General features: G+C 39.5%; 1 protein-coding gene across 1 annotated transcript; it reads left to right on the top strand.

Annotated features, from left to right (window-relative positions):
- The first annotated feature begins 358 nt into the window (after positions 1–358).
- Positions 359–14,852, top strand: LOC128740790 (protein Wnt-4). The gene is made up of 6 exons (XM_053836355.1): positions 359–456; positions 3,362–3,364; positions 13,526–13,775; positions 13,837–14,094; positions 14,164–14,376; positions 14,438–14,852. The coding sequence occupies exons 1-6, from the start codon at positions 359–361 to the stop codon at positions 14,672–14,674; spliced, it is 1,059 nt and encodes a 352-aa protein (XP_053692330.1). The 3' UTR covers positions 14,675–14,852.
- The last annotated feature ends 369 nt before the right edge of the window (positions 14,853–15,221 follow it).

The following is a 15,221-nucleotide window of genomic DNA, read 5'->3' as shown; positions in this document are numbered from 1 at the left end:
ATTAGTTGTGAGAAGATCAACTTTTACCTTATTGTAACACCATGGCCGCAGCAGAAAAAACGTGAAAATCTTCGATTACATTGTGCATAAAGATACTTTTTCGAACCATACATGAATATGTTTGAAACAGAGGAAATAAGCAAAATGTTCGACAGCCATCGGCAGTATGACCAATTCGCCCGGAAGGATTACTCGACGCTGGCGTACGTTCGGGAATAGGCAGATTAGTTTTTCGCTAGTTTGAACACAGTTAAGGTTGTTGAACGTATAAACGTACAGTTGCAAGTTCACTAATCTTCGAAAGAGTACCTACTAATTAACAAAAGTTTAAGAAACGTGTTCATCGCAACCTGAACCCATGGAAATACCGTCGGAGAAGATGCTCGTTTATGGTGTGCTTTTGTTTAGTATTATTTGGTGTATTAGTGAGTGTAATGATATCATCAATTCTAATAGGTAAGGAATATTGATATATGTATACCACACTTTAATACCAATTATGATTGAATATTGTTTATTTTATACCAAGTTTTTTCTAAATCTACACGACATTGAAATTTCAGCTTTTTTTTCAAATCATCAACCAGCATTTCATTAAGTACGGTAGCACTATAATTAAAAATCGTATATCAATACCAACGATCAACTTTTTCGAAAAATGGAAACTCTGAATACAAGATTAATGCAAAAATTGCAAAACCAGTAGATCCCAATTTTAGAACATCGAATTTGTCATTATATTCTCAAATCTTGACACGTCTACTTTGTGTATTTCATTTGTGATACAATTCAAATTCATAAAACTTAGTCGAAAATGTTGAAACTGATTAATCATCCGCCAAATTAGGCAATGCCTATATGTGTGGGTAACGTAAACGAATGGGCGCGTGTTTCTCGGAGATGACAGAACCGGTTTACTCGCCAGTAATCAACAGACATAAATCAGTAGATGATTATTATGTTTATGCAATTGGCGTCATAATTTTACGTATTCATAAAAATACATTACGAAAGTCGTAATAAATATCTATTACAGTGAATGACCATAAAGAGTGACTAATGCTTTTAAGTGTCTTGGTACAATCTGTAAATGGAGAAACAATATTTATTTATTATGTATTATATTATTGCCTATTTCGAACTGTACAGACACGGTTCAACCCTGCAACATCTAAGGTTCAAAGAGAGCTGAAGGTTCGAATATAAGTCCAGGGTAAAATTGGTGTATGGTGAGGGAAAAATTAATTTATAAAAAAATCTTAAAACAAACTCTGGCGCATCTCACGAAATTCTCCTGAAAACTTGGATTAAATCAGTAATTATTTATGAATTTAATACTTGAAAATATTTAGGCATCATGCAGCAATTCCGTATTCACCCGGAGAAACTGAAAATGTAGAGAAAATGAGTGTGCATTGCTTGTCCGTCCAATAGGCTTTTGTTTCTCCGATGGTGCTATTTTCGTTCAAATCAATTCAAGAATCTTCCAGATAATAAAATCACAATATTTAGCTCTCCAAAACAATTGTATAGAATACAACAACTTTTCTTCCGTAAGTGCGTACGACATGAATCAATAATTTTGTTTATGCAGATTCTTTCCCTGACTACTAACGACACACGAACCGTTGCTTTTCAAGAGATGGCGCTTTTCTAGTGGTAGTAAAATCAAAATTTCTTACTTATCTATATTTACCTACCTACAAAACAATCACTAATCACATTTTATTTGTGGTACAGCCACTCTGTTATGCTTAATTCTCATAACTTCTGCCTAATGTTTATGAAAAACAAACTTTCCCTATACCTCTCCATATCATCTTGCTACTATTCTTCCGTGAGCTCGAAAAAGTGATTTTGATACCGTACGTAATATGTTTGCGACTTTTCAATTCGAAGAAATTAAATTTCGCAACATGAACGCGATAAACAAAAACAATGTTTAACAACTATTTATTGGTTCAGGTGTCAAATGTTATATTGGGATTAGCGATAGACACAAATAAAACTGAGATGCATGAGGGAGTACTGTTGCTGCGCTGAGTAAATTTATTGTCGCGCGAAATTGGGCTGTTTCCAATATGTACAATATGCGTTACAAAGTAACGACATCTGTTGTATTCAACAGAAAAACAGTGATTGCTTCAAGCATACTCTCACGCATGGCGCATGATGAAACACTAGCGCCAACTTCTGTTCTTTTTTTATCAGAAACGAGAGGCGATGTCCTATTATCGATCCTTCATAATTCCATAAGGTGTTCCACTTGATTCGTTCAGTCAATTCTTTTTAGTCTGCAAATAGTCAAGTACAGCTTATTGACTATTACAGAATGTTTCTTGTTTAGTGATAATTCCCCCAGCCCAAATTGTTACTTGGATTTTTTAGTGCTGCCAGATAAAATCTGGAAAATTCAAACCAATAAATTTATTGGCCATCTGGTGACTTTTTTTCAAATCACTATGGTAGATTCAGCTACTTTAACTCCAACCGTTTCTACCACTCTATTCTCTTATGAAATAGCTATATAAATGAAACCGGAATGGCCTTCACGAACGAAGCTCAATTAACAACAATAAAACGCTCCGAAGCTTTTTTACCGTTGCTATGCTATATAACAAATGTATAGAAACTGCTCGGAAAATGTCATATACTAAAAAATATGGTTTGACGTATGCCCAACTTGATACAATAACCCACTCTAGATAAAAATACGACGGGACACCCTGGTTATGAAAACTCAGCTTCTCCAGATATTTTCGTATCGTACAAATTTCTATTACACGCGCAAAAGAAGATCCTGTCTAGGAAAATCAATTAAATATCACAGCTAAATTATGTCTTGATGTCGCGTCGATTACAACTTTATAGGATGAATGTGTTGGTATTAAAAAGGTTGCTTTCACCAATAAGTGGATTGAAATGGTTGAATCTTATCGGCCACTATGTTAAATGGAAATCCTCGGAATTCTTACTTCTAGAGCCGGAATGGCACTCAGAATGACTTACAGTACCAAGTATTCCTCTCCGCTGTACTCGATCCTAGGCTGTTCGTCACCAATTCATCGCCCATCTCGACACACGCAAGTCGGCTTCAATCTGGTCGAGCCATCTGGCACGTTGGGCCCCTCTATTTCTGGTACCGGTGGGGTACTTGAAGAGAGCAGATTTCACTGCATATTCGCCCGGCATCCTTGCGACGTCACCGGCCCACCGTAGTGTCCTAACTTTCGCCAGGTGTACGATGGGAATCTCTCCAAGTGGTTCATAACCATACGCCAATTTTCGCTATCCCTTTGTACTCCGCTAACCGTTTGTACTCCACTGAAAACGGTCCGCAATAACTTTCGTTCAAATACAGCAAGTGCAGGTATGTCTTCCGTAAGCACAGTTACTGTCTCAACTCCGTAGAGAACTACTAGTCTGATTAGCGTTTTGTACATCGTCAGCTTTGTACTCGACGTATGCTCCTGGATCAAAGCGTCTTGCGGAGGGAAAAGTAGGCTCGATTTCCGCCTTGAACGTATCGTTGAATCTCCTTACTAGGTATTACATATTTTCTGCGGTGATCAAAAATCCCATATATACGAACTTAAATATTCCAGTTCATCACTACCAATAGTCATTGTCCGTGGGAGGGAAAAATTGTTTTTTCTGCAGCCTCTTCCTACCGTATATTTGGTTTTCGACGCTTTATCTGTATCCTTGGATACTCTTGCTGGAGATCGTTCCTCTCGTATCGTATCCCGCTCGCCGCCTTCAATAGCGATATTGAATAACATACAGGATAGTCCATACCCTTGCTGCAACCCTCTACGCGATTCGAAAGGACTCGAGAGCACGTAGCTGAGCTGATCCAGAGTAGCTTTGATTAGTCGCGTCAGTTTGTCCGAAAAACCGTACACATGCATTATCTACCAGTTCATGCTCGACTGTATCGTATGCTGCCCTGAAATCCATGAAAATGTGAAGCGTGGGCACTTTGTATTAGCGACATATCTAGAGGGTCTATCGGAGAGTGGCCCCATAAAGCCAGCCAGATGCTACCCCACCCCATTCTCTTGCTATTGGGGATAGACGACGTAACAATATCTGTAAGAGCCCCTTGTAGGCGGCATTAACCAGCGTAATGCCGCAGTTATTACAGCAATCCTACAGCCGATCGTCCTTTTTGAAAATGGGACAAACCACGCTTTCCATTCACTCCTCCGGTAGTTTCTCCTTCTGCCGAATTCGTTAAATTATCTAGTGAAGTACCGTTACAAGCGGCTAGGCCATTTCTGTAAAGTTCTGCTGAGAGTCGGTCCTTTCCGGCGGCTTTATTATTCGTCAGCTGACCTATTGTTCGCAGAATCTCACCCGTATCGAGAGCCGGCAGACTGTTATCGTTTGTAGGCACTCCTAAGTTAACTTCCGTTGCAACTCCTTCTGTCATATCGCTATTGAAATACTCATCGAAGAACTGGTTCTATCTGTCGATCACCTCGTGCTCGTTTGTGATTAGATTTCTTCCCTCGTTCCTACACAATTCTCCGTCAAAATCGAACCATTACTGCCACCGTTCACCAGTCGTCCTGGTCTTGTGTACGAAAGTGGTGGAGATGCTCGCGAAACTTCCATAAATAAGCTCAAGCTCGACTCAAAAATTTCGCGCGTTTATTTTAATCGTACAGTCACTCCACAATCATGGGTCATTTTAGTTTTATCTGCCAATTAATGCGTAAATATTATACTAATTGAATGATAATAATTTGATTAATCATTAGTTGATATTTAAACAAAAATTAGTATCTAGTACTAAAATGACCCACAATTGTGTTTGATCCATAATTGTCGAATGACTGTACATTTGAAAATCCTGAAACACTCCTTGTTTTGTACCTTCCAAGGTGATGGACGACGGATCAATGTAGGCTTCAAACAGCTTACTGGGCAGGGAATCTCCCACAGTCAACTAGAAGGAGAAGGCGACAGACATTTTCAAGCATATGAAACTGTTGAAGCTCGCATAAAAATATCTGGTTTGGCAGACTATCTCAGCCTGTAGCTTGAAAAGCGACATTTTCATGGCAACCAGAATCATCAACTTGGAAATTTACGTGGACGAGTATCTGAAAAAAAAACATCTGCCATACTGAAATGGAATTTTGGTGGATTTTGCATTCTACCATTACGGAACTAAAGCCGTAATCCCGATATATCGTCTAAAAGATACAAGTGGTACCCGAGGACAAGAACTCTCACAGCACGCTAAATCGATAACTATGCAGTCGTAACCTAAAAAACACCCAAAAACCTGCTCTAAGCGAGAAGTCGTTTAGAACAAACTGACGTTCTACAATTAACGAAGTGAATGAAGATAGCTGTACAAAATCTGATGGCAGGAGTTTACGGGAAACCAAAAGTGACTTGAACATGGTTGGATAAATGGCTATCGAATGTTGAATTGTTTGCGTTTTAAAAATATATCTGTATTGGCAGTGCCCGCTTTTGCTATATAGTCAGTGCCTCTAGTGCTATTAACAGAATCGAAAGTTCAGCAAAATCGAATTATCGAACGTTCAGCAAAATGTAATTGCTATTTAAAAATGAATTGAACTTATCATATTAATCATATTATTTACGTGTTAAAATCGACTAATATACAATCTGGGGCTATTTAGTAGATATTTGGTACCAAATTTCTATCCGTCCTGCTGTCTATTTTGTCAATGACTTTTTAAAAAATACATTATTAAGTCTCACTTCGAACGTTAAATATAATTATTTTGTTGAAATCACAACGCTGAATATCCATAACCGCAATAGTGCTACAGTAGAATACCTTTTGTCAATTTTATGATATTTAAATACAATCAATTTCTCATTCATTGATTCATCAGATGGTTGCTAAGTGTAACTTGTGTCGATTTAAAATATTTTAAGTCGCTGAGTAGAACAAACATTGTCTCTACTTATTAATACAGAACAGTGCAAAGTCAGCACAAATTCCTAGTATTTCGCTATTTGGACGAGATTGCCCAGCTTCGATTGCTGGCACATTCCATTAACGTAATTTGCCAGAGAATTTCAAGGACATTTGCTTGAATGAAAACACATGCACCATTTGCTTTATACTCTACAGACCACTAGCATCCACAGGAACTTCCCTAACAATAATTAACCCCAAAATCGTTTCGCTGAAGCTGGTAATCGCCATGGCGAGGTGCCAATGTGTGGTTGAAACGTGCACGCGACTCGGTGGTATTTATAAAGCAGCCACGGCGACGGTGGCCACAGAAATATCGAAAAAAAGAGACACACAAAGGCAACTGTACCATTTCATCAGCAAACAAAGAGAAAGAGTCAAAAACTGTTGTGGGTGACTTTTATGGCAAATATTTTAATTAATTTATGAATATTTTATAAAGTAATGACAACGATTTGGTGGAATTTTAATTGATTTTTACTCGGTTTGAAGAATGATAATCCTTGTTTATCGTGCGGCCAAATCGAAATGCTTTTAATAATTCCAGCTTCAGGAGCAATGTGTGGGTGAGCATATTTTTAGTGTGCGAATAGGGCAAAATGACGTACCAACCCCGTCTCTTCGGGTTGCAATTCCCATAACATCAGAGAACCGAAAAATTGTGGCAATTTATTTTATGGTTTCTGTCTGCCTTGAAAAACTCTCCTTTATGACATTTCAACTCTCCCACCCCTCCATCTCGATTAACCCTCTTGAAGCACATGAAGCAGTTTTCAGCACATGTAGGAAGGATTTCCATTCAACAAGTGACTGCAATCGAAATATTTGTGTTATTGTTTCATTTAACCCGGATGGCAGTTGAATGGGTTGCTAGAGAAATATCATTAGTCCATGTGTGTCAAAGGATCAAAAGTACAAACTGTACTACCAAGTAAGGCAGCGACAATGCTCCTATGTATGCTTTTATCAGCCAGACAGGTAGTGCCAAATTCAATAATTAATTATGCTAGTTTTCATGTAATGAAGCAGAATTTAACAGTTGGCATTAATTCCTTGATATTTAACAATAGGTACATGTTTGCATCATCTATTCGTTTTTTTTTTTTTTGTTTCATTACAAAACCCATTTGCTTCCTATTTACAACCAACCAAAATCAGATTCCTAATTTCTATAATAAGATGTGCAGCAATCGAAACCTATTTTGGACAGAGAAGGTTCCTCAAAACACCGACAAGCCTACTGAGCTTCGCAACATCCTCGTCCGGTAAAGCGGACGCGCGACATTCCAGCATCGGTCGTCCCAGGGCGAATGAAAATCTCAGAAATCACAAGCCCCATTTGCATTAATATGCTCCATACGCTACGGTTCGTTTTCGTTGTGGGGAAGGTCGTATTTGCATCTACTGACTGCCTTCAGTTTACCGCATTCTATGTTAAGTATAAAAAGGATAACAAAACTCAACTCAAGTGAAAATATTTAAAAACAACAGAATCAGAACTCAACAAAACGTACCGTTACTTTTCACTGCGACTTGGAGAATGCACTGGAATGGAATCCACAACCCCATTCAAATCTATGGGAGTTTAAAATGGGATACGGAGGAAAACCAGCTCTATCCTTCCTTCCTGAAAGAAGCAGAAAACGAGTAGATACTTCGTGTGTTCTATCAATGCAATATATTTCATGTCGTGTCCCCAAATTATTTCAACAACCCATTCATAGAACTGAATATTAGCTAAATGACATGTTGGCAAAATATAAATATGAAAAAGAATTTTAAAAGATCTCGAGCTGCCGAATGAATAAGTACCTGGATTTATTCACCTTGTACAAGTTGGAAACCCCAATTCGGAATGTCAGCCTTTTATTTTTGAAGAGCACAAAAAGAGCATATTCACATGTGACAAAATTTTCACAAACATGCTTTCGCCCCATGTTAGTCGACTTGTCTGTCATGTCAAAGTGAACACACCGTAACTCACTTCATGAGGTAAAGATACTGGGCATTCAAAAGAAGTAACCAATATTAATTTGAAAATTAAATAAAAAGAAAACTTAGGGTATGTTGCTGCTTCGTGTTAGTTGCCTATTCCCGTCCTATCCAACACAAATTGTTAAAAATATCAGCATTTTTATGACACACTGCAAAACTAGTTGTTCCCTACTATTTTAGTTTGTTGTCCTCTCATACGCGATCAATCAAAGTGAGCTAAGATCTATTTAAATGCTTTTTATCATTAAAGAAGTCCTACCAGCCAAATTTCCTACGTTTTTTCATGCGACGAAGAAGAAAATGTCGACTAATCGTTTTAATTTCCGTCATTCATAAATGAAAATAGCTCACGCATCGTTATTCTACAGCCAGGAAAACTTGCCTGACCTGCAGAAATTTTGCAGAATAACATTTGTCATCCCGTCCTACACAAATACATGCGCGTTAGCTTCGTAAACATTGTTGTGATTTTTAGTTCGGACGATGAAAAATGTTGATGGACGGATTTTAAAACGGTACGACGAATTTTAGAAATAACGTCAGTTGCGTAATTTCAATAATATGCAATTATAATCGCTCTTCAGTGATTTCAAAGTTCACGGATCGGAAGGTAAGTGTGTTTTAGTCAAATCAGCACAAGAACTCTTGGAGTATTCATTGAATCCATCCAACAAATGATGAAAATTAGAATGGCTTTACTTACTACGACGGGAATTAGAAATAAACCCTATCCAATTTAATTCTACTATGTATATTTTATTGTTGACAGATACGTATTTCGCCTTCAATTTGCAGGCTTCCCCAGTGTCTGTTTTCGAACTTTTCGAATATATATTCGAATATATTAATAATACTAATGAAATATACCGCATATTGCACTTAATTAATCTTTTAATCTGACACTAGAGTGGTTTTTTTGAGTTATGAGTTTGACTTCTTTTTCTTTGTTGGTTGCGCTTGTTTTTCACTTCATTTCTCTTGAGCGAAATCGTGTGCGAGATTCGACTGATAATCGTGTAAATCGGGGTAGTCTAAATAAGGGCAAATGTCGCAATATATTTCGCTATTCATGTTATGCACATGTGAGATGACGTGTCGTGAGATGACGTTGTTTCGTGCCGGTTGTCACTCCGTCGCCAGAGCTAAAAAAAATGTGCTCTACAATAACCCTCTATGAAAATACTTATTTACTATGTTAAGTGGTTTGCCATCCTAAGACAAAACCGGTAGAACAAGATTTTTTTTGTTAGGGGGGACTTAGACTAGTTTGTCTACTTTTACAACTTACTTAGAACAAGGTTTCTCCAGTTAACTCGGTTGTGGGCTACCGCTCTCAAATTTCTCCGGCACCGAGTACTCTCCGCCAGGTCTCGCTCCACCTGGTCTAACAATCCTGCTCGCTGCTCGTCTCGTTCCTACCAGATTTAAGGCAAACACCATCTTTGCAGGATAGTTCTCCGGTATTCTTGCCACATACCTTGCCCATCGTATCCATCTAGGCTTAGCCACCTTTAGGATACTGGATTCGCCATAGAGCAGTGCGAGTTCATGGTTCATCCGCCGCCTCTGTACTCCGTCCTCCTGTGCGCCGCCGAAGATCATCCTTAGCACTCGTCTTTCGAAAACTCCGAGCACTCGAAGGAGTGTATTGTCGATGTTTCACGCCCGTAGAGAACAACCGTCGAAATCTCTTTCCCCGCCGCCATGGTTCTCCGCCTGGGCGCCAATCAGATGTTCATCGAAGTGCTGCTTCCACCTATCGGTCATCTCACGATCGTCCGTCAGAATACTGCCATTCTTACCCCGACACATTTCAGCTCGCGTCACAAAGCCTTTGCGGGATCCGTTCAGTTTCTGGTCGAACTTTCGCGTTTCCTGAGATGCAGCCGCTCCAACTCTGCAGATTCCTTCTCTTCCAGAAAGCGCTTTTTCTCCCGAAATATTTGGTTTCGCTGCATCTTTTTCTGTTTGTGTCTTTCCGCGTTCTGACGTGTGGCACTGCGCATCTCACCCGCCCGCGCAGCGTTCTCGTCGTCCCTAACCTTCCTACATTCATCGTCAAACCAATCATTCCGCTAATTTCGTGCCACTTGTCCGATGGAGCTCTCCGCTACACTGCTGATGGCTGTTGTAATGGTGTTCCAATAATCCTCGAGAGGGGCTTCGTTCAGCTCGTCCACTTCCGGGAGCGCAGCTTCGAGTGAATGTGCGTAGTTTGCGGCGACATCTGGTTGCTTCAGCCGCGCGAGATCTAACCGAGGCTGGTGTCGGTACCGAACGTTGCTCACAATAGAGAGTTTTGGGTGTATCTTAACCATCACTAGGTAGTGGTCCGAGTCACGAACTCACATTTGCCATTTCATTGGAAGAGTAGTGAAAAGAGAATCTATTGTGTTGTGGCAAAGATGTGCTACTGATAAAAACGAATCAAATCTTTAATTCCTGTAAGGTAACAGAAACCACTGCTGTTGTTTTGTTCTTGATTTTATTAAATTGTTTCCAAATGCATATTTGTGCCGAGCAACTATGATGTTTTCGCGTGGTGTAATTTGAATTTGACAGTTAGAATTGCTTTATGCTTCAATGCTCATAACGGTGGAATTTAAATCAAGAAAACCAATGCGTGCTAGGATCTTTTTGAGCAATGATTCGATAAATATTAACTAAAGGCTGTTTCGCTGATACTGAGCTGTAAACAAAGAGTTTGGAAGCCATGGAAGCTTACATGTATGCAACACACACTACGATATTTTTTACTGTAAAATCGTAATATGATTTGCGATGTTCCATTTACGTGCATATCAAAAGACGTAAATTTACAGGATTTTTACGAAGTATGCAGTCACTGAAAATGCGTAACGGCTACAGCTTGATTTTAAACTTGACGAACAATGTATCAAAACAGAGCCTACAAAATTAGTTGACTTATCTATTTTGGACAAGCGTTACGCGCAGTCTATTTTGGACATTTGCGGCAAAAGCAAATGGAAATGTCCAAAATGGAAGACGCGAGTCACCCTACGATGGGAATCTCTCCAAGCGATATCTGCAGCTCGTAATTCATATGTTTCCGCCCTCCCTGCTTTCAGTGTTCCACCGAATATCGTCTGCAGCAATTCTACCCGCCATTGGCGTAGCTAGAGGGGGTGCCTGGGGTACCAGGCCCCCTCTAGAATTCTGCAGGCCTCCTCCAGAAATTTTCCTCATTGGAATTGGAAACCGGGAAATAACTCAGTGTATATGTTCCCGCTGTGTAGGTATTTTCTTTTTCAAGCTGTTTGACGATGACGATGGCAATCTCTCCAAACAGTGCTTATAGCTCATGATTCATACATCTCCGTTGCTCTCCGCTTTCAATTTGTACTCCTCCAAATATCGTCCGCAGTACCTTCCGATCGAGCATTGCGTATGCCTAGCGTTTTTGAAGGGCAAAGGAAGTCTAATTTCCTTAAATTTCCTTTCTAATTTCGCTTAAATGTGCAACTAGATCCCCTTACTAGTGTTGTTGTCCGTGTGCACCAGCAATCCCAAATACACGAACCCATCTGCCACTTCTAGTTCGTCGCCATCAACAGTTCCCGTCCGCGAGAGGCACGCGTTTGTTTCCTTTGAGTATTTGGTCTTGGCCGCATTTATGTTTAGAACACTCGTTCTAGATTCCGATTCCGTTGGACCACTCCTTCAAGTGCGATGTTGAATAGCATGCAAAATAAGCCGTCACCTTTTCCCAACTTTCGCCGCGTCTGCTGGTCTCGATCGACTGTATCGTATGTTGCTTTGAAATTAATAAAGATGTGATGCGCGGACAGGTTGTACTCCCGATATTTCTGGTAATTGCGCGGATCCTCATCAATCCCGCCTGGTATTTCCCTACAAAACCTTGTGCTATCGGTGTCAGCAGGAGTAACAAGATCATTATCAAAATTTTTTTGAAAGGCACCCCCTAGGCCCCCTCCAGGGAAATTTGCTAGCTACGCCAATGTCACCCGCGCATGTCATAGGAACGTCTCCATTAGATGTGCACGTAACTTTGGTCCACACATGAACAAAAACCAATTCCATTGTACGACGTGGTTTGTTTTTGTAGTTTGACGTCGTTTTCTGATTTTTCGCCACTAATACCATCAAATGCCTTCTTCTTCCACACCTTTTTAAACCTCATTGACCTGCAGTTCCGTATACTACAAGCCATTTGCAGACGAGGCGACAAACGGTAAGTGACGCGCCTGTAAGGTAATGTAGTATAATGTGCCCCCCTTAAGAATAAATGGATATATTTCAAACGGGCTTCCCAACAAATATTTTATTTGAACAGTAGATTATTCAACCGTTATACAGCCAATGTTCAGGAATCAAGCGCTTAATAAGCAACTATACAGCAATAATGTTTGTTGCGTTCCCAAGATTAACATTACAACTACGAATATATGTTAATTTTTGAGTTTAAAATCCATTGCAACTATTTATTTCCTTTAATATTGTAGAATAGCAATGCTAGGAATTATTTAAAAACGGCGTCTAAAATTTGAGTTTCTCGTCTATGCGTCTGCAGTATATTACGCTCCACGTTGTGTTTTAAGTATTTGTGCAATTGATATGCCTCCTCTATTTAGTAGAAAGTTAAACTTTTCTAGATATTGTCAAAATATTGTATTTTCATATAAATTAAATCTCATGTCGGTCTCCTGGGATAGCTTTTCTTTTCTGCAAGGGGCATATTATACTGCAAGTAGGGGATATTTCCCCACTTTGTTAAGTAATCTGCAATTTACCTGGAATTTAGACGTGGTTAATAAATTATTCCTAGCACTTTTATTTTACAATACTAACTGAGGTTAATAGTGGCAATAGACTTTCACTTATATCTATTTATCTGTATTTATAGCCACATCTGCAATGGGGCATATTGCACCGTCGCAAGTGGGGCATATTGGCCTCGTACGATATGGCGGGAAAAATATTAAATAATTAAGCAAACTAAGCGTTCCTCACCGGTTTTTTGCCTGAGATATTGTTTTAGAGCTTCACTTTACGCAATCGAAACGCAACAACAGGATATTTACAAATTTTAACCACAAAAAAAGCTTACGGAAACGACCCAAAAATTTACATCGGAAGCTGTTAAAAAACAAATTTATTTTTCTTTTGGGTTGACTGCCAATGACAGCTGACAAACTTGCATAGTAGGCTGTTTGCATCGAGTTTAAAGGTTTCTCATTAATTTTGCATTTTAATTTGTGCTACAAACAAACAAACAAACTGGGGCGTATTGCCCGCCTGTGCCACATTATATACATGTCCCCTATATAGGTAATTAATTCTGTGTATTACTATATCGCCTGAATTTACTTTACTGAGACAACAAATCGACGTTTCGACGACGCTGATTCAAAAACAATGTCGCTATTTTAAAGCTCAACAGCAAGACGAAAAACTTGTATGCAAACTTGAATTCAATCAGAGTCGTTGCATAGTTTTTCATGCTTTTAGTCGACTATTGAGCTTTCCAATACACTACGAACTGCTAAGCTTTCTCATGCGTTTTACTATTTCTCACCACAGCAAGGAGACAACGCTACCGGCGAAAAATACCGTGATGGCGGTATTCAGCCCGATGACCAAATCACCTGGACCCTGTCGCTATCTGTCCGGAACGCGCAAACAGAATCACCAGTGCCGCCGAGATGTAGGTCTGCCGGAAGCTATCAAGGAGGCACGCCGGCTAGCTGTAACGCACTGTGAGGAACAATTTCGCTACGATCGCTGGAATTGTTCGATCGAAACACGGGGCAAACGGAACATATTCAAGAAGGTTTACAATCAAATCTTAAAACTATTGTTTATGTGAAATTTAAAATGATTTCTATTTACAGGTTTACCGCGAAACAGCATTTGTGCATGCCCTCACGGCGGCGGCAATCACTCATTCCGTGGCGCGAGCTTGTGCTGAGGGAAAAATGTCCAAATGCCAGTGTGCTTCCGAAAAACGACCGGAAGCCACACGGCTGGCCTGGAAATGGGGTGGTTGCAGTGACAACCTGAAACATGGCAAACGAGTCACGAGAAACTTTCTGGAGCTCCAACCAGCTAATGGCGATCCTGTAGCGGAAATGCTGCGACATGATAGTGAAGTATGTTTGATAAGTGGTGCAAGTCGCACTGGATTTTTCTGAACAGTGTTAAATTGATTAAATTTCTAGGTCGGAATCCAAACAGTTACATCCACCATGAACGATCGATGTAAATGTCATGGAGTTTCAGGATCGTGCTCTTTGAAAACATGCTGGCGAAAGTTAGGAGATTTCAACGCGACCGCTGCAATACTGCGGACAAAATATCACCATGCCGTTCGAAAAATTCCGGTTAATAATAAAACATCACGAAGAGCTGTTCCCAAAGAGTTGAAAGAAAAGGTACGACTGATATATTGAATGTACGTTCAATATTTTCTAATAGCAAAATATATTTTAGCAGGATGCATCATATGATCAACTTTATTACTTCGAAACGTCACCGACATTCTGTTCCGTTACTCGAGGTCGTCGATGCCTGCACCCAGATAATTGCGCAACGCTTTGCTGTGGTCGAGGATACACTACCAAAGTAGTCAAAACGTTTGAAAAATGCCGCTGCCGCTTCACGAATGGACGCTGCTGCCAAATAGTGTGCGATTACTGTGAAAAAGTTGACGATCGATATTACTGTAAATAGATTTTTTCAAAATTCGGCAGAGTTTTCAAATGCTGCAAATAATAGTTGTATCGTATATAAAGCTATTTATTGTACTGTACGAAATAAGTATTACTCTTACTATACAAACTAGTGTGTACCTACCAACAAATAGTCATTCTTTGTGCGTTAATTTTTAGATATACAAAAAATGATACAAATTACGATTTAGTGCTTCAGTTGAAATCAATACTTACTGACCATCGTGAACGAAACACTCATTCGGATAGATCTTAATACCTAGTATGTACCAGTTATCGATCGAGCATTCAGAGTCGACTGCTCATTTCTATACATTATAAAATTCGTGTTGTCTACTACTATGTATCTAGATTTCACTTATAACAGGTAGAGAACGCTGTACTTTATCCATGCTTCGCGGTAGATTAAAAGACATTCAGTTATAGATGTAGCCTATGATAGTAAACAACGCACACACCTGCATATTTGTACGATGTATTACGCTCCACACTCCAATAAATTCAATCGTCCGTAGAAACGCTCCGGTTTTCGTTGCAAGTCAAAACTA

This window comes from Sabethes cyaneus, chromosome 3 (assembly GCF_943734655.1).
Source record: "Sabethes cyaneus chromosome 3, idSabCyanKW18_F2, whole genome shotgun sequence".
NCBI lineage: Eukaryota > Metazoa > Arthropoda > Insecta > Diptera > Culicidae > Sabethes > Sabethes cyaneus.
The sequence above is the reverse complement of the archived record's forward strand: the minus strand, read 5'-3'. Positions and strand labels throughout refer to the sequence as shown.